The 21,808-nt window shown below is 36.8% G+C and overlaps 1 protein-coding gene across 1 annotated transcript; it reads right to left on the bottom strand.

Moving 5' to 3' along the window:
• Positions 1-182: 182 nt before the first annotated feature.
• Positions 183-21,456, bottom strand: RAB3A (RAB3A, member RAS oncogene family). Its single transcript, XM_072405135.1, has 5 exons — positions 21,315-21,456; positions 17,204-17,431; positions 7,158-7,276; positions 2,711-2,835; positions 183-2,348 (listed from the first exon to the last, which is right to left on the bottom strand). The coding sequence occupies exons 2-5, from the start codon at positions 17,429-17,431 to the stop codon at positions 2,158-2,160; spliced, it is 663 nt and encodes a 220-aa protein (XP_072261236.1). The 5' UTR covers positions 21,315-21,456; the 3' UTR covers positions 183-2,157.
• Positions 21,457-21,808: the final 352 nt, after the last annotated feature.

Here is a 21,808-nt window from a genome sequence, read left to right on the forward strand (position 1 = left end):
TCTTTGAAGACATAAAAACCTCTAGAGACAAAGGCTACCATGGGATTACATTGCTATAGAAAAAAACAACTAAAAAAAAATCTTATATTATGTTTGTATGGAGTAATCCCCAAGGTGTATGACACAGATGTACATACTACTTAAGAATGACAGAACTGTTCTTCACAAGGAAAGAATACAAGTTATGTGTTTACAGCAGACTGTAGAGTTTATTCTCAGCTTGAAAAATCAAGTAAACCATATTGTTAAAGGTGCAACCATCAATGTTTTATTCATTTCTGCAACACCCTAAGATAGAAGTTTCTCTTTCATGTGCAAGAACCTTCAAATGCTCCACTGTACCTGACTGGAGCCACCTCTGGCAATGTCCTGAAGAATTCACTTAATGAATTTATCATTGCTCATTTCCTTATGGAATATCTATTTTCATTCATTCAAATAGAGTACCTATTATTATAAACAACTTTAACTAGAAGAAAATACCACTAAAAGGAAAGAAAACATGGTTATGGTGTGAAAAATACAGACCCACAGGTGTGAAAAAAGAATGTCTAAAATGAAGCAAATATTTTTTGGCATACACTGCTCCTATTGTAAGACTAATTCAATAAGCTTATTTCAAGTGTCTGCAGTGATACTGACTGTTAAATACTGTGATGTGGATCCTTAACACAGAACGTTGTGTCTGTACCATGTAAGTTTCTATTTCAAAACATAAAACAATCAAATGGAACTGTTGCACCTTTAAACAGATTTTATATAGAGCTGGCTCTTTTTATAAATACAATTATTAAAACAAAAATGATATTTTTTCACATTTTCTATTGTAACTACATCAACAAAATTGCAGAGGAAATTCACAGCACTCAACTGCAGTTTTTAAAACCCTATAATATTTAACATACAATTTGCTATATATTTATGTTACTATATACTCTAGAAGATGGAAAATTAAATAGAACTAGAATATTTATGTTGAGGGTAATATTTTATCACCGACTAAAGTCAGGACATTAAAAGGACTATTACTGGCCACAGTACTCCTCTACAAGCAGCTGCCTTTTTGTGGCAGGAACCTGAAACGTCACTCCATTTAAATAGGAAGATAAAATTCTCACATACATATTGCAGATTCAGACACAGTAAAACAAAAATATAACAATATATATATATATAAATAATTTAACACAAAAAAGTGGGAAGATATACAATATAGAATTGTTTCAATGCACACACACAAAAGGAAAAAAAAGCAATGCTGGGTAAACCAATAAAACATTCATTTTTCATGCGTACACATTTATAGGGTCTCTGAATTCTGATGGGTACTGCAACAAAATGTTTGAAGAAATCAGTTTCATAGTGTTAATCTGAATACCTGCTCCTTAATGATATTGGTGTTTTCACCATTATAACCCTAGGAATAAAAGCAAGGTAAAAAAAACAAAAAAGAAAAAAAAAAAACAAAACACTTTGGTTGGCTCTTGTCACCTTTATACAATGCCATGAAAGGTATTAGAAGCCTAATTCTTGAGGACTGTTGACTTTGCATGAGGTGCCCACAACACAGAATTATAGTTGTTCTGGAGATTCCATTCATAAATTACTCCCAGGGGTACTAGGTGTGAAAATGCACAGGCATCTTCTGAGGAAGTAATAATGCTTTTGAACAGATGCCTCAAATTAGGGCTTTAGTCGTAATCTGGGGCAACTTATCTTTGTGCTGTGATTAAAAGAAAACCTCCACTGAGGAAATATAGAGACTGTGTGAATATTTTCAAATCAGCCCTGATATTCAGTAGAAGAAAAAGTTACTTTTTTTTAAAATTCTTTGTTAATGCAAGAATACATTTATAGAGGAAAAAAATGACATTTCTTCAATCATCTAATTGTCGTACCCACTCAGTTTGTTAAACTCTCTATATATAGATATATAATATTTATATTTTATTTTTAAACTATACTTTTTTTTTATTCAGCCACTCAGATTTTTTACTCTCTCATTGCTACATAGATTCTAACTAAAAAGATTGTAACAGACAAAGTCATTTTCAGATGATATGCAGGTTTCAAGGTCAGTGAAGGAGAGGTCACCACTATGCAGGAGATAAGGGCAGGGGTGTGGAGTGCTGTGTGTATAAGGGAAAGGCATGTTCCTTAGCAGGCACAGTCCTGGTGTGGAGGAGCCTGCTGGTCAGTGAGCTGAGGTCCTTGTTTGGCTCCAGTGACAGCTGGATCAGCTGTGTCCAAACTCTCAGACATCTTTTCACAGATTATGTCCACCAAGCGTTCAAATGTCTGCTTCACATTAATGTTGTCTTTGGCGCTGGCTTCAAAAAATTCAAAACCTGAAAGACAAGTTGAATAAGGCGTGCAATGAAAAATCATTTGTGGGACATTTGTGTGCCAGTACATAGAGGCTGTTAAAATTAGGCTAAGAAATAGAAAAGGATGGCTTACTGAAAATATATGATTACAAGAGTGAGTGTTAAGTATAAATACATAACTTGTGGCACCCATTTCTTTGTGAAGTTATCATTAAAGCTGAAATAGCAAGATGACAAATGGGATCTGTGAAATGATGAATTACGTACATACTGTCCTTGAAGTTTGTAAAGCAGCCTCAAAATAAAACATCAGCATTGCTGTCTGTTGGTTTAAGTGCAAAATTTTGATAATTTTCTCAAAGGTAATGAGTTATTGCACTTACCTAGGTGATCTGCCAGTTGTCTTCCTCGCTCTGATGACACTACCCGCTCATCTTCCATATCACACTTGTTACCAACCAATAAAACCTGAGCATTATCCCAGGAGTATGTCTTGATCTGAGTGGACCTATAAAGTTACAAATAGAAACTTAACGCATGTTAACCCAGCAAACCATAGGTTTAAATAGTAACTATGCTAATATGCACACATACACACTTTACACTTGTACTGCTATTAAATCCATTTAAAAACCTAGTTATGGTTGTGCCATTCAGCCCCTAAAGTGGCAGCCTAGGTTTAGTCAAATGTCAAAAAAAAAGTGTTATCATGAGAGGATCATGACAGCTGCTATTGTTGACCTTTATCAATTGAGGTTGCATAGCTGTCTTGCTGACTCTCTCTTGCTTTATTACTTTGTGCCTGATTTATCAAAGAGTCCCAGAAATGGGGAAGATAGATCATCATGTGTGAACGTGGCTGATCCAGCAAACCCTGGTTCAACCATGATGATCTATCTTCTCCAGTCCTGGGGAGCTTTGATGTAATGGAATAAAGTCTTTACAAGATGTCTCTGACCTACAAACAGACCTGGATGGATTGCTTGATTGGGCATCTAAGTGGCAAATTACATTTAATATTGATAAATGTAAAGTTATGCACTTGGGGGTTAACATCCATGCTTCAAAGGGGAACACACACGGGAACAGATCTTAGGAAGTCAAAAATCAAGAGCTACTATCTCTAGAGCAAGCAAATACTTTCTTGTATTAAAGAAGTATCCAGAGAGACATAATCTTGCCCCTGTACACAGAATTAGTCAGAATTCATGTGAAATATGCACTCCAGCTTCACCAGTTTACAGGAATTGTGGAGAGAGTGCAGAAGAGGATAACTAAACTGATAAAAGGAATGGAGGAGCACAGCTAAGAAGAAATATTAGCTAAACTGAAGAGAAGAGGTGTTTAGAGACGATACGGACCATTTATATAAACATGGTTCACATAGAGAACTTGCTTCACAATTATTCACTTTAAGGTCCTGGCAAATGGACAAGGGAGCATTTTTTGCATCAGGAGGAAAATAGGTTCAATTTCTGCATATGGAAGAGATTCTACACAGTAAAGTCTGTGAAAATGTGAAACAGACTCCCTCACAAAGAAGTTTTAACACTTTTAATTAGATTGTTTTAGGAATAAGTTGGGTGCACTTCTAGAAAAAAAAGACACCAGCGTCTGTTTATCCAGAGAATGTCTGATTGCTCTAGGGAGTTTTTTTTCCAACGGCTTTATACGAGTTTTGTGTCTTCAACTGTGCCTATAGGTTTATATCCAGAATATGCAGGTTTTCTAGGATGTTTATTTCCTGTGTGGTTGAACTTGCTGGACTTGTGTCTTTTGTGAACCAGACTATGTAACTATAAATTGTTTAGGCATGCTGTATACATTTTTCATTATAAGCGAAGTTGGAATTGCCAGGTTTATTTTAAAACATTTTAAGTGACAAATTAAAATGTTATTTGGCTAATGCATAGTTTTTGCTAACATTTACCAGTTAGGTTACTTTGGCAGTAAAACAAATACATTTGTTTTTTTTGGTTTTTCTTTTGAGTTGCAGAGTTGCAGAGGCTCCTGGGATACCCATGTCATGCATACGTGGAGGTTTCACTTAGACTGGGCATGCAGAGAAAGAGCCTTTTCTTCAATAGGGGAAAAAATGCCGATCTAACGCATGCGCAGTAAAATCAGCACTCTTTTTTTCCCCATTTACCACAGGCTACCCCTACAATGGGATGAAGACAGATAACCGGATGATTGCAATACAAATGAGGGGAGGGGAGCACAGCAGGGTCCATAGAACAGAACAGCGCTACATGTACAGTGCTCGTTCATTGGTCTGTCACTCTTTTATTGCTGGAAACAATCATGAAAGGTAATTTCCAGCAATAACAATTGAATGTGTGTGCACAGTTTAGGTTAGACATTACCTTTCATTTGTTTAAAAACACTCTTTGGTAGATACACTTTTGTGTTAACAAAAATTGACTCACTAACCCTTTATTCTTTAGCTTTATTCTAGATTTATTTGCCAGGTGGACATACTTACTTTTTCCTGATGAATTTGCTGGTACAATTCTGAATTCCTAGTTTCACAAATGTTCACAAGTGTTGATTTATCTGTGATAACCACCCCCCCACTTGTGGTATTGATAGGTATTCAACACACTGAACCAGATAAAAACATGTCATTTCATAGTACAACTATCCCGGACCAATTTAATAATATTATACCATGCGAATAACGCTGACAAAAAGGATGACTGTTTGAAGGATACAATTTCTCATTCCTTCAGTAACAGTATAAACATATCGATTGCTGTGGACTAATTAAGGGAATGTGAATTAGATGCTTTACTTGGCTGCTATTTACCCTTCCAAATTCTGTGGAAGTGGTAAGAGTGTACTTCAGTACTTAGTCTACTATTACTTAGTCAATAATAATAATTACAATATTAATAAATAACATAGTGTAATATGTCATGTGTTGGGTATCCCAGGACTAGATTTGTTTTTTGATACCCTGATACACAATACTTAATGTATTGTACTTACTATACTGTGATAGGAAGATGATTAACCCACATGCAAAATGCACATGTATTTAGTGAATACCACAAATCCCTAAACAATCCCAAGAACTCAACATTTTCAATGTATTATTGCTCCCCCTAAACTGACATTCTTTTCTTGAATGTGTTTTATCAAAACATTAAATCACCCCTAAAAACATGCTGCAAGCTGTTATTGTAACTCTACCAAAACCAGGGAGGAAACTGGTTATTTTCTCTCTTAATTCACATTTAAAATTACACCCAAACATGTTCTACACTCCAACATATACTTTGTCAACTAAATTGTATTCAGTTTTAATAAAAGAGGGCAAGAATCATGCAAGACTAGAAGAATAATCAATCCAATTCTACCCGCAAAGCTTTGTTGAATGCCTTCACTGCTTCTATTATTAGATATAGAGAAGGCATTTAACAAGGTCCATCTCATGAACACTGCGAAGGAAACTGAGATTACAAAAGACACGAGGCAAATTTACCCATTCACAGAATTATAATAATTATGGAACTTCTAGCAAAGTGGAATTCAACAAGGGGGATGAAAACAGGAATGTTAACATCTATAGATTTTGGTCTTTTAATGGCATAAACGATAATTGATATTAGTTTTATAAAATACAAAACCTTTATCGCTTACCAATGCTCACCTGTTACAATGCTTATTGCTTACTAATGTTTACCTAATTGTCTGAGCAGGATATTGTGTTTTCGATGCACATATGAACTTTTTGTTTTATACACATTTTTAGTGTGCCAAAAATCCTGAGGAAACAGTTGTGTACTGTGAAACGCGTTAATGCTTTACTGGTCCCCACCAGACTTTTCTTCACAATCTACAGAAGATGTGATTCATGTTCACCTCTGATATGCTTTTTTGTATTACGGTTGAAAATTGTGAGGTTCCAACTTACCACCTCTTGGTACATGTTTGTTGGTACTTGTCTATGTTTTCAGCTAATATGATGTTTTAATATATTATAAAGTGAGATTTTGTATTTTTAAAACTATCAATTACCTTTTATCCCACTGAAAAAATGTCAAAGCTATACTGTATATATGTTTTCATCTCCGTTGTTGAATTCCAATTAATTAAGGGACTGACAATCCTCTGCATGTTACAGTACTTAATCATTTATACACGTCTAACTAAGGACATTTAGAACTAACCGCAAAGTCATTTAAATTAATAAAACATAAAATTAGACTTTTCACTGAGGTTAGGTTTCCAAGCTTAAGTTGTTAATTTAAACACAAAATACTAAGTTCTATTTGAAACTCAAACCAGATCTAATATTTATCACACGTATCCAAGGCAAATTGGAAAAATACCTTTTTAACTGTGCAATAATATTGTTAAACTCATACTTAAAAATGCACTCAGCGCTTTTTACTTGCTGTATAAAAAACAATGGTAACCAAATATTCAAGTCTCTATGAGAATATAAACTATTTACTAGCCAAAATCAAGTTTGCATAATGCATTTTCTTTTGTGAGATTTAAAAGTATATAACAACAGTATATAAATGAGAAATAAAGATATTGGTAAAAAATGTAAAGAATAGGGGTGATTGAACATCAGTCAAAGATTTAACCTCTTTTTGCAATAACCTATTGGAAAACTATCTACTTTTGTACCTGAAACTGAACTATCTATCTCATCTGGATTACCCAGATTCACCTACGAATCTCTATCTTCTCCGGTCTTGAAGAGCTTTAAAAAATCATGCCCAATGTACGCAGAAATCAATGGAATAAAAATGTGTGCAGAAACCTCTATAGTGACAGGGAACACAAAAAATTCCAGCATATTTTAGTACTCACCAGTCTTGTACAGCATTAAACGATTCTTCATTGGTAATATCATACATCAAAATAAAGCCCATAGCACCCCGGTAGTAGGCTGTGGTGATTGTTCTGTATCTTTCCTGGCCTGCAGTGTCCTGAAAAAGAAACGTGTGCATGCTTAAAACATTTGCACTGTGCAACTAAAGCAAACCTCCAGTTTCAGCTAATCTTATGATCCTTCCACAGAACAGGAGTTTGGAACAATGAGGCAACCAGGCAAAATGATTTAATCTCTTCACCTTCATCTCTTTACAGAATACCTACATCAACTTCCTCTGTACAAGCAGAGAGAATACTCTAGTTTTAATTTTCAGAGCACAGTAAACAATAGGGCACTGTTTGACTCATTCTGCACTTTTTTTTTTGCTACGTTTCTTCTCAACAGAAGTCAAGAACAACTCTGAAGCAAAACAGTTACCAACTAAAATGTGTATCAGAACATTTCAGAAGTACCTGAAAGCATACTGCATGAGTCTAAATCCCATCCACACAAACCCCAAAGAACACAAAACTAGATGACTCAGACCTTAGCTGTACAACTTGTATAGCAGTTTGCCATATGTTCTACTGATGCTCAGTATGCAATGGGCATGTATTGTGATGCAGGTGTCTGACTGGCTGTTCCCTATGCCAGGAGTTCTCATCCAGGGTTCCATGGAACACTAGGGTTCCTCAAGCATTGAGTTTGTGACAAGTCAATTTACCTGACACCGGTGATCTTTTTGGCTATCTGTAACGGTGACAATTTTCCCAATAGCCCGCAATTTTAGAGACATTTTCCCACTGACCACCACACTAATGTACTGTGAGATGTGGATATAGTAATTATCGCAGGGTTCTCTGAGGACCTAAAAGTTATTTCAAGGGTTACCCCATGTAAAAAACAGAAAAACACTGCTCCAAGCCGAACCTTGTTTTTGACTTTTTGAGTTTAAATAAATACATTTACTAAACACTTTTTTTTAGCTCTGTGTACACAAAGATAAATAGTGGTGCTCAAATCCAAAATGCAAATAGCAATTTAACTGCCTTAAATGAGCCAAAATGGCTCAAAATTGATATTGGCAAACAGTTAAAGCACCAGGACCTGGCGGATTACATACACATGTCCTCAAAGAGCTGGGCACTGTTATTCCAAAGCCATTGCTTTTAGTTTTTAGAGACTCTTTAATCACTGCTATGGTACCAAGGTGGCCAATGCGGTTCCTATCTGTAAAAATGGAGCAAAGTCTTTAAATAGTAACTAGAGGCCAGTAAGTTTATTTTCTATAGTTGGAAAAATCCTAGATAGTTTGATAAAGAACCACACAGAAGAGTTTTTGCTTGAAAATAATATTATAAGTGATAGTCAGTATGGATTCAAGAAATACTTTGTTGTTGTCAAACAAATTTACTCTCTTTTTAGAGTAAAGTAAGTAAGTTACCAGACAGTGTAGTAGCAGTTGATATGGTGTACTTGGACTTTGCTAAAGCATTTGACACTGTACCCCACAGACGGTTAATATGCAAGTTAGGGTCAATAGGTTTAGAAAAGTCAATCCGCAAAAAGATAGAGAAGTGGCTTAAAGATCACATCCAGAGAGTTGTAATTAATAATTCCTACTCTAAATGGTCTAAAGTTATTAGTGGTGTACCCCAGGGTTCAGTGTTGAGACCTTTACTGTTTAACATCATTATAAGTGATATAGAGTTTGGGATTAAAAGTACCATTTCTGTATTTGTAGATGACACCAAACTATGTAATGGAATAATGTCCATACAGGATGTCTATAATCTACAAGCAGACCTGGATGTACTGTTTGATTGGGCAACCAAGTGGCAAATGGCATTTGTTATAGATAAATGTAAAGGTATGCAGTTGGGGACTAACAACATGCATGCTTTATACTGTCTAGGGGGAATACATTTGGGGTAACCAAAAATGGAAAAGGATCTGGGGGTTCTGGTGGATCATAAACCTAATAACAGCATGCAATGCCAAGCTGCAATATCTAAAGCTAGTAAAGCACTTTCTTGTAATAAAAGAGGAATAGACTGCAGAGATGGAGACATATTCCTGCCCCTGTACAAAGCATTGGTCAGACCACATCTGGAATATGCAGTCCAGTTTTGGGCACCAGTTAAGAAAAAGGACATTGTGGAATTGGAGAGAGTACAGAGAAGTGCAACTAAACTAATAAAAGGAATGGAGGAGCTCAGCTATGAGGAGAGATTAGCTGAACTGAATCTTTTCTCCCTTGAGAAGAAACATTTAAGAGGGGATATGATGACCCTACATAAATAAAAATTTTCTATTTAGCGAACTAGCATTCTTAATTATTCACTTTAAAGTCAATATAAAAGGACAACGGGGCAGTCTTTGCATCTGAAGGAAAATAAGTTTATTCTCCGCAGAAGAAATGGATTCTTAACAGGTAGGTCTGAAAATGTGGAATAGGCTCCCTCAGGAAGTTTCAGCAAGTTCTATAGGTTGTTTTGAGAAAAAGCTGGATGTTTAAAAGTAAAAGCAACAGAGACTGTTGATCCAGGGAACATTCGATTGCCTCATGGAATCTGGAAAGAATTTTTTTCCCCCATTTGGAGCAAATTGAACCACGCTTTGGCTGGGTCCACATGGACGGTTTCCCAAGTGTTTAACCTAAGGCTTTAAAATCCCATGTTTGAAATGCCCATGCATTCCAATTGGCTTTACTACATCAGGGGGATAAATATGCTCCTTGCAACGTTTTAAAAAGTAAAACGTGGGTTTAACGTGCGTAGACAAGTCCATTGATATCAATGGGGGTGTTTTGTAAATGTTTGTATAATCGCAGTAAAAACACGTCATAGAAGTTTTCCAGCAGTTTCCAGCCAGGTTAAAGGCAAGCTTTAAAACGCTTGTAAAAGTGCATAAAAACACATATAAAAGCAGCCCAGCAGCGGGGTCAGGAGAAGAACCCCACTTGGGGGGATGTACTGGCCAGAGCCACAGACATCGCAGGCTCAGGGAAGTGGGCGGGTTGTGTCTCTGAGCTCAACCCACCCACTCTCACATTGCACGCTCAGACCTGGGATGGGAGAGTGGATGGGTTGTGGCATCATGACGTCACTTTGGGGGAAGCTTCTTCCCCTTTGAGTGACACACGGCTCCCCACTCATGCGCGGTCCAGAGTTCGTGCTTTTAGTGGTCCGCGACCTGCAAAAGGTTGGGGACCACTATTCTATAGGGTATTTATCAGTTTCCCTAGAGCTTGAACTAAATGGATCTAGGACAAACCTTAGTTTTTTTGGTGTCTACATTTTAAAGTAAATATGTAGTGTGAGCCACCATTATATTGATACTTACCTGATTACTTAAACAAATTTCCCTGTCCAAAACATAGAGAAATGTTTTCCATTTGCAAGGGGTTTCCCTCTGAAAGGGTCCTGGGTGATGTTTAACAAAATGATCAAAAGTCTTTGAAACTAAGAGCTCAGATACAAAAAAAAAAAAAAAACAATATGCATTATTTTCAATGTCACTTAATCTGAGCCTCCATTTTCCAAAGCTTTTCCTGAGAAAGAATTACCCTTGCCAACCTTGTGTCTAAGGTCAAAAATATTAGGTCTATGTAATATTAAGATAAGCAGCCAGGTAGACTTATCTGAGATCTGAAATATGATGCGGAGATTGTCTCCCAGAAGTATTGAAACTTGAATCAATAGGTCATCAAGGTTTCCAACAATGGAGTAACTCCAGAGATGTAACACTTTGGTAAAAACCTGAGGGGTACAATTCAGACTAAAAGAAGACATATTTTGGTTAGCGGAAAGACTCCATTCTGCAAGCCTTACAAGTAATAGTATTAAGCCCATTGTTAAATTGGTTTAAGAGAAAAAAAAACAAAGAGGGGGGGGGGGTCTTGGCCCCCATATGTTCACGAATATAGGTTAACCCGGATCTTTTTATATTTTTCTCCAGCCCTTGTTATGTCAAAAAGAATGTCTCTCTTTTCTAAATTAATTAAAAGACAGTAAAATGCAATTCTGATGATGATCATTTAACTTTCCAAGAACAGATTTAAATAACAGATAACGTAGGCATGATTTTTGTCATACTACGCGAGTGCTACATGAGAACACATCTACAGCTGTAACACACTTAGATTTCACCCAGTGGGAGTAAAATTGCTATAGTACCTGGCGTGATGTAAAACACAATTATCTTAGAAATCTACTAAGATTTCTGAATTCTACAATATACATTATTCTACTATATATATATATATATATATATATATATATATATATATATATATATATATATATATACACACTCTGATTTCACATTTGGCAGTTTGTTACCAAGAAATCTGTAGTTTCTTTCCAGATTTTTATATGCTGCTTTCCGAGACCATGTTTTCTGGGGAGCATCCAGATCTGCCAATTAATCCACAGAACCTCCTACAGGCAACCTGCTGCTTCCGTTTATCAGGACATGTTTTCTTCTACAGGATTCATGTTATCTTGCAAATTATATGTCTGTCCAAGTTTTTTTTTTTTAAAGGAATATGTTCTTCACTCAAAAGAACACACAATCCATTTTTTCAGCAGGACTCCTATCAGTCACTTTTCTTCTAGTTAGTAAAGTGAAACTATAAAGTAAACAGTGATTACATGTTTTCAATCAAGATCCACTTTATTCTGTATAGTCAAAGGGAGAATGTAAGTGCTGAACTCTGGGATAAGCAAATATTGTCTAAACACAAGAGACGTGTGTACCAAGTGAATATGCTATCCTTTGTGGCTATTGAGAAATAGAAAAGTTAAATGAAAGTTTTCTGGAGTTCAGTAAAAAAAGAAAAGGCTCCAGTATGAATTGTGTTATTACATTTACATACGTGTGCCCATTCTTTTCACAGAAAACTGCCTGCATACTTTTTTTGGAAAAAAACACAGATATGGATTGTTAAACACCCTGGCCCACCCTACCTCTTGATGTTATTTTTGTAAATCTGTAGCTGTGAAGTTAGTATATTAACATTTTGACACAAATTGGAATCCTAATTTTATGGTTTATCCAATGCTAACACTGATTTTTACTATACTAAATATTTAAATTTTTTATTGACTTAAAACTTGAAACATACAAGGCATTTATCCACTGCAGACGAGGCATTGTTGTTCCCACTATGTTTTATCCTTTGCTCGTTCTGTCCGTTTGCCGAAGACACCCAGTAGGCCCTCTTACCCAGTCACATTATCCGACACCAGGCTGACTAGTCTCCCATCCATATATGCCATGCTACAAATAAGGGAGGGGCATGCAGTAGTTTGAGAAAGTATTCACGCCCCCTTCATTTTTTTTTTTCAATTTTTGCAGCTAGATGCTATATTCGTTTACTTTCTTTTTTTTTCTCATTAATCTACACTAAGTACCCCATAATGACAAAGTGAAAACAAAATGTTGGAATTGGCTGGATCTAGCTACAGTGGTAGACTATTTCACATTTTACATCTCTTACAATAAGAAGCCTTTCTGCATTTAAAACGTAAACACTTCTACTCCATGCACAAAGAGTTTTGTGATGTACTTAAAGTAAACCATTTTGTACTAAGTTTAATATATAGACTATTTATGTATTTATACAAGGTGACTATATACCCTTTAACCCCTTCCACCTTAAGGGTGAGTAAATTTAGTTTTTTTAAATTATCTTTTGCCCTCAATGCCCTTTAAATCAGGTTGCCCTAGCACTACAACGATTTTTTGTGAACTGGTGCCCAAAACTAAACCGCATATTCAAGATAAGGTCTTACTAATGCTTTGTATAGAAGCAATATAATGTTGCCCTCAGTTTATGACACATTATGTTTACTACAGGTATCTGTGCACTTTACAACTTTCTTCATCTTCTTAATTTTTTAAAATGTTCTCTAAAAATATAGCCACACACAGAAGGCAAGAAGAATATCCCTAAAATATATTATCACACTGCTGCCTAGATACTCTTTTCTTCATGCTGCAACATTTTGCTCTCTTTTTCTTACATCTTCTGCCCTAGGTCATTGAATGTATTTTATGTAATATGTGGTAATCATGATCCTACAATTACTAGTGGACAGGATTGCTTCTTTATATTTATTTTCATGTCAGAAGCAGTGGACAGAAATCTCAGTTCCTTTGTATTGCAAAGGAAAATAAATGTGATTTTCCTTTGCCCTTTAAAGTTAGTGCTACAGAAGAAAACAAACAATGTGAGCTTTGGGCAGCTCTCTAATGCTGGATCCAAAATCAGTAAATGCAAATAATTTCTAAAGGTTACTGAGATATGAAGAAAATTGGAACAAGACAAAGCAGCATAAATAACACCACTACAACAGAGACATTTAGATTGCACTCCTCTGCTCCCTTCTTAAATCTTCTGTGATTCTCCTAAGTGATTGTGTTAAAGTATACTTGTGCTATTCTCATACAGGGCAAAGCAACAAATAAAACTGCTTTCCCACTGCTCTGTTAGGTGGTCATCTGCTCTGTGTAAGCTATAAGTGGCTCAGGTAGTAGACTGCAAAGCTCACATGACTGCACTGTTTTGCTGTATAATAATTTAGCTGAACAGGCACATTGGGATACCTGCACATCAATTTGATTTCCTACTGAGCAGTGCTGGATCCCTTAATCCTAGGATGCTCTAGTATGTAGATTTCACATAGGTCCCAATGTTGACAGCCTAATGTCAGCGCTTACAACTGGCAACGAACATCCCTTTCTATTGTAATGTGCCCATAATAGGGACGTAGTGGGGCCAAGCTCCTAACCATGGGGAAACTGTTGAAATTTGCAAACAAAAACTTGTACAAAATTTATTATTACTTCTATTCCTAAAATGTGTCTGCTTGTCTTTACATACAAAAGCCTGTAAGCACACAAACTATGCCAGTAAGGTTCAATTAAGAAAAAAAAAGGGGAACAAGGGGAAAAAGGGGAAATGTGTACCACATTTCGTGGTACACGGCTCTGGCTTCCCCTGACCCCGCTGGGGGGGCGCACCGGCCACAGCCGCATGCACAGTGTGCAGTCTGTGAAATTAGTAGTCCGTGACATCCAAAAGGTTGGTGACCACTGACCTAGCACACTTACTACTAAAATTTTACTTGTGGTGTTTAAAAACAGCCTTTTGTAACTAAAAAAAAAAAAAAACAGGAAAAATAACAGGAAAAATACCTTGACAAGAGTATAAACCTAAGGCACAAAATACAGGCAAATACCTGATAACATTCAAAAAGGTAATCAATAGTTTATGGCCATAAAATTTGTAAACAAATACATTTATGGTGTGTCATTTTTAAAATATTTATTCAAAAGGGAAAAAAATATTATAAAAAAAACATGGACTCAGTCTGTATATCTTTCCTCCTTTTTTTGTGGTTTGTACTTTTGAGCTGGTCATTTGATTTGATTAAATTTTTTGTGCATAGTTGTTGGCCAGCAGTAAATTATGCTTTGTCCTCATGTGAAGGTTGTTACAAACAGCTATTCATTGAAAGCTTTGATTATCTACCATCCTATTTTGTGTTATTTCCCCCACCTCCTGGATTGTAAGCTCTTCAGGGTAGGGTACTCCCCTTCTCCTGTGTCACTGTCTGTCCCAAGAAAATACAGTTCCAGAATATGCCACTAGGTGTCATTCGCATATAAACCAGGATTTTTTTTTCTAGTGGCACTTTTCTGTGAAAAAAAATTCTACCCCAGTAGATATGACAAGTATTAGGATTATTGTCCGACATAGATCAGCAATGAAGGAAACCTGTGCAATACCCTTGTAGGGCAAATCAACAGAATTATCAACAGCCTAGTCGAGCTTGCAAATTAAAGCGGCTTAATATATTCCATGTGCATTGAAACAAAGAGGCATGTACAGCCTGGAGAAAATTTACCACAGTGTTTATTTTCACCAAGGTGCCTACTGTTATACAACATGACAGGCTGTGACTGCTAAGTGTTTATAAAATGCAAATGCCTACCCAGAGCAGTTGCGTTCATTTTTTCACTTTTTTGTGAATTGAAATCCTTTGTAAAAACCGCTTGCAAATGCCTAAATTCTTTGGCCAAGTATTTTTAAGTGTTTGTGCAAATGGCATGAAGACAGCAGGGGCTAGTCCATGCAGCAATGCAAGGCATTTGGTCCAATGGTAACCATTTTTTCTGTCTAAAACAGAATTGGTACTACCGGCAGGATCTCATGGCAAAAAATTGGCTTAAAAAACTATGCAGCAAAGGATTTTTTTTTTTTTTTCACACAACAAAAAAATATAGAATACTGAAAAAACGTTCATAAATGGCAACCAAGAATAACAAACGGGTGTTAGCAACCGTTTAGGACAAGTATGCTCTAGAGAATAAAGGTCCTTCCACAGATATCTGACAGACCCCTTTCTAAGCTAGAGTTAGATTAGCAGGGAGTAGAGCATTCCAATTAGCAGGGAGCTTTGCTAATAATATACAGGTCTGAATCAGCCGGGGGTGCTTGACTGAGCTCTGCACAGTGTTGCTCCCTTCCATGTTTGCAAGAGATAGGCTTTATAAAGAGAATGAACTATAAAGACATGTTTAAAACTGCTTGCATAAACGGTTAACAGTATACGAAATGGGTCCAATATTTATCCCTTGACAGGCAGTAGATGGTGGAAGTGTTACTGTTACTATGTGTTATTTATGATTCTGCAGCAATCAGGGGCATCCCTACTGGTTTCATATACCTGAATAGGTGCTGTTTGTTACCAGGTACCTACTTTGTGATAGTAGGCTCCTAGGAGTGGTGAACTTGGCTGTAAAATACCACTAGTCTAAACATGCCCAAAGACAAACTTCTTAGCAGGAGCTTTATTCTTTTCACCTTCTGCTACAATTTTAAGGTGCCATTATGTAACTATGCACATGTGAAATACGCTATGTAACTATGCTATGTAAAAATAAAAGAAGTAAATTCATAATACAAACAGAAGATAGAGCTTTTGGGCAAAAGTGACATGCAGAATAATAAAAAAAACTTTTAACTTTTCCCCTTCACCAAGTGGGTTTTTATACACTGTATGCCACAGCCAAACTATTTCCAGCACACCTGCAAACAGACCTCAAAGCTTGGAGATGCTCCTGTAAAAACGCAGGCGTTATGCTATCAGTGGCTGCCCAATGGCAGAAGAGGACTGCGGGGTAATGGCAGCTATGGAGGTAGCAGTGATGACAGGATCCTGGACTTGTTTTGCTCCTGAGAGGATCTCTGGTGGCTGCAGAGTGCTAATAAAAAGTTAGGTGTGTGCCATAATCAGCAACAAGTTCAGTTCTGCCTTAATCTAGAATGACATGCAAGAAAGTATGTATTTAATAATCAGAAAAATGTATACATTTGGGCAGAATGTCACATGCACTAATGTCAAGGTTTAGAGGGTTTAAAACACTGTCCTTCTGCTTTGTATTGGGCATATCTTTGCATAAATTCTATATTTAATACCAAGCATAAAAATTCAAGGCTTACTTAATCATAGAAAAAAAAAATAGATATGGCAGCTTACAAGAACTGGTGGCTGCATTAGTATTTTTTATGCCAAGAACATTTTAGGCAAGTACAGAGAATACCAAAAATGCTGTGTGGGTCACTTCCTGAACTGGAAGCAAAAATATTATATTTCTGACACCCTAGTTCCACCTGGGCAGTAATGGCTCCATCTGAAGACAAAGAAGGGAGGAGAATGTAACCACCCAGGGACAGGAAATGTGTTGTTTGATGGTGAGGAGGTGAAATTTGAGGTGAAAATGAAAAAAATTAAGCAAGAACGAAAAAAAGGAGAATGAAGACATCAAATTGAAGGTCAGTAAAGCTGATTCATATTATACTTTTAGACTTTGATACACATTAAAAAAAATACAAATTAGCCTTGAACATCATAAAAGCTTAAAATGAGATCCTACACAATATATCTAATAAAAAATCTAAAGCGAGACTCATGCATTCAATAGGCATAATAATCAGATACAGATGTTTCTTTGTTAATTACACACTTACCCAGATCTGCAGCTTGATTCTTTTATCATTCCTGTAAATGGTTTTCACTTTGAAGTCTATTCCCACTGTGCTGACAAATGCTGGGGTGAATGAATCGTCTGCATATCTGAAGAGGAAGGAGGTTTTACCCACGCTGCTGTTCCCAATAATTAAGATCTTGAACATGTAATCAAAGTTCTGGTCCGAGGATTCTTTCTGCCCATAACGGGAGTCTGTAGCTGATGCCATCTGTACAAGTAGAGATGTGCAAATGAGTGGAGGAGTAAGAGCATTGTACATTACAGCTCAATGCAGTTTCCCCTGTACTCCAACAAATACTGCAAAAATGCCTATATTAACCTAACAAAATTCATTGTTATGCATTATTACCTAAATATATTCATACCTAATAAAATGTAACTTTATTTTTTTAAATATAGGCTCCAAAATAAAATAGTCTTACACATGGTGTTGTTCCAATATAAAACTGTATTAGTAAGTAAGCCAATAAAAAATAAATTGTCTTGGTTCAATTGCAAAAAGAGGAAGGAAAAAAAAGTTTGTTTTTTTAAATAGTTGTGTACATTGTTATTTAAAATGTTAATTTTAACTTTCTGTTTTAGTTCTAGTTACACCTAGAAGAGGAATCCAACATACTATCACAGAGGGGACATCTGTCAATAGATCAAATGTTGGATTTCTTTTTACTAGTAGAGGTTTCTTCTTGCTTTATTTTGTGTCTCACAGAACAGGAAGAGAAGAGAATATCTACAAGTAATAGCTGTTGTTTATGTTTAAGACAATATTAATTTAAATCCAATTTAGTTTTTTGAATGTGGCTTGGTACCAGACATTTACAACTCCCCTATACACTAGGCTGGGAGAGAAAGAATAACTGAAATGACCAGAGCCATGACCTAATCAGTCTGCTGCTCCTTTTTTATGGTCTAGTCAGATAGAAAATGTATTGATTAAAAGCCGGCCTCAAACTTAACATGAATGTAGACACTAAGCAGAAGAGTAAGACATTTAAGCATTTGACCGGCCATAGGTATTTTGTGACTGTTAAAAGCTCATGAATATAGGTGGGGGAGACTCTGGTTGGACACCATTAATACTAGTATTAAAACTTAATACAAGGTCTTCCAACCTGTCTAATCAGTATTCCAAAACATGAATCACTGCTGGACACATCTTCCCTCAAATAATAAACTGAGATTGTTTGACTGGGACTGTCACCTAATGTTTATGGGAACCTGATCAAAAGTGATAAGAAAATGTATTCTGACTCCAACTGATATTGGTCAGCTAGGGGTGTGTTTCTGCAGATCTGCTAATGAACACACCTGTTTCTTGATCTGACTGTAATCAACCAGGTTGGAGAGATCTGAGCAGTACAGGTAGGTTGGGAAACATTTTTAAACAAATTTCAATTTATAATTTCAGCTTGAAAGTCAGAAAACAAACAGTTGCTACCCTGTCAACGTTCACACCTCACACACCATTTCCTAGCTCCTCAGGATCCCTTCTTTGCTGCTCTGTTTCTGGTAAAGGAAGAAATGGAAAATTTCACTAACAAGATAGAGAAAAAAAAAGGTCAAAACCTCGAATGGACACTAAATACTTTCTTTACCTTTATTACAGCATCAAACAGAAGACTCCTAGGAGTTCTGCTTTTTGAGACCAAACTATCACATATTGCCTATTCAGGGGAAAAAGTGACAGTGGTTGTAAAAAGGGGCCCAAAATTTGTGGTTCTGGCTTGAGTTGGAGCAATGACGTTAACCCCCCCATAATGTTACAGTGCTTACGCTTAGCATTTGTCCACCAGACCTGAGGAATATTACAAAGGAGTAGGTCACACGCTCTACTGGCAACCTGTTACAGAAAAACTAAAATACTGCTAATGCTAACAACAAATTGCATCATGTATGTAATTTTTATTATTTTGTGCCTTAATTTTCAACCAGGGTTTAGTGGAACCCAAGGTTCCTTCAGTTTCCCCTAAGAGGTTCTGTAAGGTGTGTCCTGCCATTTAGTGGTGCCATCACCATTCCACTGTGAACCACACATTGTAGAGTCAGCTGCAGGACACTGATGATAAACGTCTAAAGAGTTGCATTTTAACACTGAAATTGTTTTTTGTCATCCCACAAACCACCAATGTAAGGGATATTTTCCTTTTGACTCCCAAAGAACTTGGTGTTAGCAAAAGTTCCCAAAAGACCTGAAAATTTCAACAGTTCCTCTTAGTCAAAAAGGTTAAGAAAGGCTGCAATGATGTAACTAGTCAAGGCTTTTCAATTTATTTCTTGCAATTGGAGAAAAGCAAACCTTTCTACCAGGCTACATTTTCTCACCAGGCTGATAGCATAGTTTAAGCAGAGCTACAAGCAACCCCTATAAAGTCTGTACTATAGTGCCATTGAAGAAGAGTTGATGGAAGAAGATGCTTGTGCCTAAACAAGAGCAAAGCACTAATACTGGACATGGGAGGAAGGATGGTCACAAAGAAAAATACATCAGATCTTGGTATATATGTCTGGCAGGGGCATGGAAATAGATATCTTTATTCAAATTCATAAATAATGATTAAATATAAAATGCATGTACTGTCAGTGGTAATGTCTAATTAACCTGGTAGTAAAAAGGTATTCAGCAGATTGGGAAGACAGCTACAGAACAGGGAAAGAATGCGTTATATCAATTTGAAAACAAATTTACGATGAACTGCATGCACTATTTTTACAAAATTTAATTATGTGCTCTTTTATAAGAGAGGGGATGATGAAATATAACAAAGCTGGGAAGCTGACAGCATTCACTGGGCCACACTAAGTTCAGAGACGTCACCATATACAAAATGCTACGTACTGTATATTAGGATGCTAAAATGCAGAGCTGAGCCAAAGACAACCTCGGCTTGTTTAATGGAGGAGAAACTATTGGGTATAACCAAAAAGCTGATCTGGAATGGCTTTCAGACATTACTGCAGTGGAAGAGGGGCATCAAGCTAACAGCAAATTACAATTCTGCATGCTCTCCTGCTGAGAAAAGTGCAGACTGTGACAACCAAGTGGAAAAAAGCTGCAGGGCAATAGGAAGACAAAATTGTTTTCACAATAAAAGGGATTATAGCATGGCCTATCTTTTAGCATACAATTGTAATTTAAAAAAACAACAACACCCCTCCCTTTTTTGTTATTTCTTATGATTCTTCAAAATAAACAAATATTTTTATTTTTATGTCATACCACAAAAGTGCTGATTTCTAGATTCTGATATTAATGAATGAGCATAGATGAAATGCGGGTCATTATATTTGACAAGCGTTCTTTCAATAATTGACACATTTTATTTCAGTAGGGAGCTGTATTCATATGTAAATACTCTATGTACTCCATCAGTGCATATTTGCCTAAAATCTAACCTCTGTGTATTTCCTAAAATACCCTAAGCATCCTAGGTGTATTAAATTTACATGGAAGTAAATAAAACCTGGCTTATCTAGCTCCTAATGACGTCTCTGAACCTCCCATAGTCAGAATGGCCGAAATCAAGAAATGATCTCCCCCTCCCCCACCAAAAAACATCAAGTGTAAAATAATCTTGAAAAAAATGCATTGCCTGTGAAATGAAGCTCATCAATTATTCAGTATCTTCATTTTAACACCTATGTTTAAAATAGACCTGGTGCTATCAAATATCATACAACCTTGAATAACAGAAATAGCAAGCAGACAATGAAACCTCATCACTGCCATCCAGCAAATGTTCTCCCAGCACATCCTCCTCAGCAGCCATGAAATACACTCAGGTCTATGGATGCCTGAAAATGACTGCCCACCATTATACACAGGGACAACCAGGGATTTATTTTTCATGGGTTGGATGCAGACATGTTATTCCAGGCTGGCTATGGCTTTCTAATGCAGAGAAGCTCCGGATACAACACAAGCAGCATCCTTCCATGACAAATGAAGGTTAGATCCTGTATCCATGCAGGCATCAGCATACAAGATGGCACAAAAGCAAGCCAATGCTAACAGCTCTTTATAGCTCCTTCCTGCAGATCTCTATATTCATGTTAGCACACCATTATAACATAAAAACAAGAAGCCATAGTCTTACCCCTCAATATTTGTTCGACTCCTATTGCACCAATGCAGCAGCTTTCTCCCTGCACCTGCAGAGCACACGCTGACGTCACCTGATTGACAGCACGAAAGTGGTGGTGGGCGTGGATACAATGTACCATCCCCTGCCCCCTCGGTGGAAAAGGAGTAACGTGATTGGCGTTCGAGGCAAACCAATGAAAAAGCGCCGCCTGTATTCCAGGTTAAATAGGGGGAAGTCCCGGTTGCCTTGGTTCCCGAGATGGATGTCTCTGCCCTCGGTCTCCACCCTCTTTTTTTTTGTCTTTAACATGGATGAACGTGAATTATAGATGAAGGAGAATAGCGGCGGCTGGCTGGCAGAGCTGTGTCAGTCGGTATAGTTAGGTTCAGCTTGTAGAATGTATGAATGGCTGTAGCTTACATAATTAAAGAGGCTGCAAGCTGTTCCGAGCTGTGGTACAACGCGTGTGGTGACGGCTCATTGGGCAGCGAAGGCTTCTCCTGAGT

The sequence above is a fragment of the Pyxicephalus adspersus genome, chromosome 3 (assembly GCF_032062135.1).
Source record: "Pyxicephalus adspersus chromosome 3, UCB_Pads_2.0, whole genome shotgun sequence".
NCBI classification, from domain to species: domain Eukaryota; kingdom Metazoa; phylum Chordata; class Amphibia; order Anura; family Pyxicephalidae; genus Pyxicephalus; species Pyxicephalus adspersus.